Raw genomic sequence first — 2,482 nt, forward strand, 5'->3', positions numbered from 1 at the left:
TTAAAATAGAAGTAGGCAAACTCCTAATGGCTGTCTAGTGCTGTGCATCATGGGGGAAGTGGGGCAGTAAATGGTGTGGGAAATGCAAAGAAGCACAGTATGCAGAAAGACTGGTATTTCTTTGTTGATTTGTTTTTCTACTCAGTTCCCTATTACAGTTTTCTAAGCTGTTAAACAGAAGCAAAAATACAGAATCATGAGCTCAGTAATAATCTATGCATAAGCCACATGATCATTAGAGTCTCAGCAAATGCTACATATAGTCTGAACCACACATCAGTGCTTCATTTACATGTAAACCTTCATAACCAGAAAAGCTTGACTAAGGTGCTACAGAGCAGGTAGTTGCAGGGTATTCGCAGTTCATAACAGACTTGAGTTCACCTGTAACCTCTTGAGACAAATAAAATTTCTCTGTGACCAGATTCTACAATTAATGCAGAATTTTTCAGATTCACTTCACTCAAGAAAGGAACCTTCTACTAAACTAGTCACCCTGTTACTAAAATGTAAATACTTTTTCTTTCTTTTTTTACACCGATCTGTCACTATTCTTATTCACCTTACGCAAATACAATGAATAGTAAGACAAGCAGCTACTTATGCCTTTATACAAAAGATCTTGGAGCTAAGGGGAATTTTGGAACCCTTTAATGCTGTTGGGTATTTTCAACCCCATTTGACTTTCATTAAGTCAACCTGCTCCTGTGGCTTTGAGGAAGAAAACTTTTTGATTATACAATATAGTGATCAGCACAAGAATCAGTGCCAGAGGTACAAAGTAGATGCCAAACAAAAGCAGCCTACGTGAGTACTTACCCAGTCACTAGCGTTCAAGTCTGTTTACCACATCTCGGACTGTGGCTATGAGGTTCTCGTTCTCCTGTGGGTTAGCCATGATAATACTGTGCAGCCTATTCATGTAGGAATCAATAGTTTCCATTGTGGGCGTTTCCCCGCTACCTATAGTTAACATAGTAAAATGAGCCACAGAATATTTAGATGACCACAGCTATCCCAGAATGTTAAGACTATGCTAAGGGCAATTTGTGCCAACGTGCAAACTGCTATAGAAGGTGATTTTGCCATGCACCACCTCTTGTGACAAATCGTGTAAAATGATGTCCTCCTAACTCCACAAAGTGAGTAGTTCCAAGGATATAAGGACCAATGAGCATGGTTTTCTTTGATTTAGGTCTCATCGTTGATTGTAACAAAGTCTTTCAGCTGGGCATTCACAGTATCTAAGTGGATTCCCTGGCACCTGACAATACAGATGTAGCCTTTCTTTTAATCAAGGAATTTGCAGGTCCTGCCTTTTCTGTTCAGTAGTATTTTCACAAAACAAGTGAAGGACAGCAAGGACTGAATATGTGTCTCACTTTATTAGGAAGGGTAAGAGTAGTAAGAAAAAAAAATGCCAGGTTGAAATAAAGCACTGACATTAAACCTTTCCCTGAATGCATTTTAAGATTATCTAATACAACAAAAGCTCAGAAACAGCCAAGACCATAGAACTACAACAGCACGCCACGTGTTGTAAATTCACAACATCGTATAAACATTAGAAATTAAATTTAACATGTCAGACAGTCATAAGGAAAAAAAAGTCTTACCTGGTAGTGGGACTCCAGCAAAGCTGGTTGTGAGTGCTTGGCGTAGGGTCTCTAAATGCTGTTGCAGCACTGTGTTGCGGCTCCGCTCTTGTATAACATCCACCTCCAATTTCTCCACTGCAGTACGCATGCTCTCAACATGTTTCTGCAGAGCAGCATTCCTCTCCTCAAACTCCATGTTGGATTTACGCAGCTGCCGCAGCTCAGCTTCACGTGCTATGAATATCAACCCACTCCCATGTAGTCAAAAAACTATAGAAAACCATATCTATGATTGGTAGGCAATGAAGCAGAATGTTCTAGAGTGCTCAACTGATGATTACAAATGATGCATTTTTGGTTTATAGATGAAAAAGCATCCTATCATGGAGCACCGATAGTGCCTACAGTAGTACTTAAATAGGCTTAATTTCTAGAGAGATAGACAAATTAGAAGACATTCAAAGCACCAGAATGGAAGTGAATAGGGGAATTGATTAGGAAGGAAGACTGCAAGACTGATTTCAAATGCATTCAAGTATGACATAGCTTAGCAGCAGTGCTAAGAGGCCTACAGACAAGATACCAGTTACAAAAATACATTTCTATTGATCATCAGGAAAAGTATCTGAATCTGAAGTCTGTTCAGTCAAGAAAGTCTCCAGGAAATCTAGCAAAAACCCCTTAACTCTTGGGACATGCAGCTATGAAAACCAAGTAGAGTAACAGAAAATATATCAGTGGAATCTTCTACATATCCGGGGGGGGGGCGGGGGGGGAAATACTGTTAACTAGCTGAGTCATCATCATGCTGTATCTTAGGTATTTCTTAATCCTATAGAACAGCACATCCAGCTTGGACTGGCTGGGGGAACAACAAAAACAGG

At 39.8% G+C, this 2,482-nt stretch overlaps 1 protein-coding gene across 1 annotated transcript in view; it reads right to left on the bottom strand.

The window, feature by feature from the left end:
• Positions 1–817: 817 nt before the first annotated feature.
• Positions 818–2,482, bottom strand: part of HMG20A (high mobility group 20A) — a 15,279-nt gene continuing 13,614 nt past the window's right edge. The window contains 2 exon segments of the mRNA XM_009581887.1: positions 818–963; positions 1,617–1,832. Coding sequence (XP_009580182.1) covers positions 827–963; positions 1,617–1,832 — 353 coding nt within the window. The 3' untranslated portion in view covers positions 818–826.

The sequence above is a fragment of the Fulmarus glacialis genome, unplaced genomic scaffold (assembly GCF_000690835.1).
Source record: "Fulmarus glacialis isolate BGI_N327 unplaced genomic scaffold, ASM69083v1 scaffold7137, whole genome shotgun sequence".
Lineage (NCBI taxonomy): Eukaryota > Metazoa > Chordata > Aves > Procellariiformes > Procellariidae > Fulmarus > Fulmarus glacialis.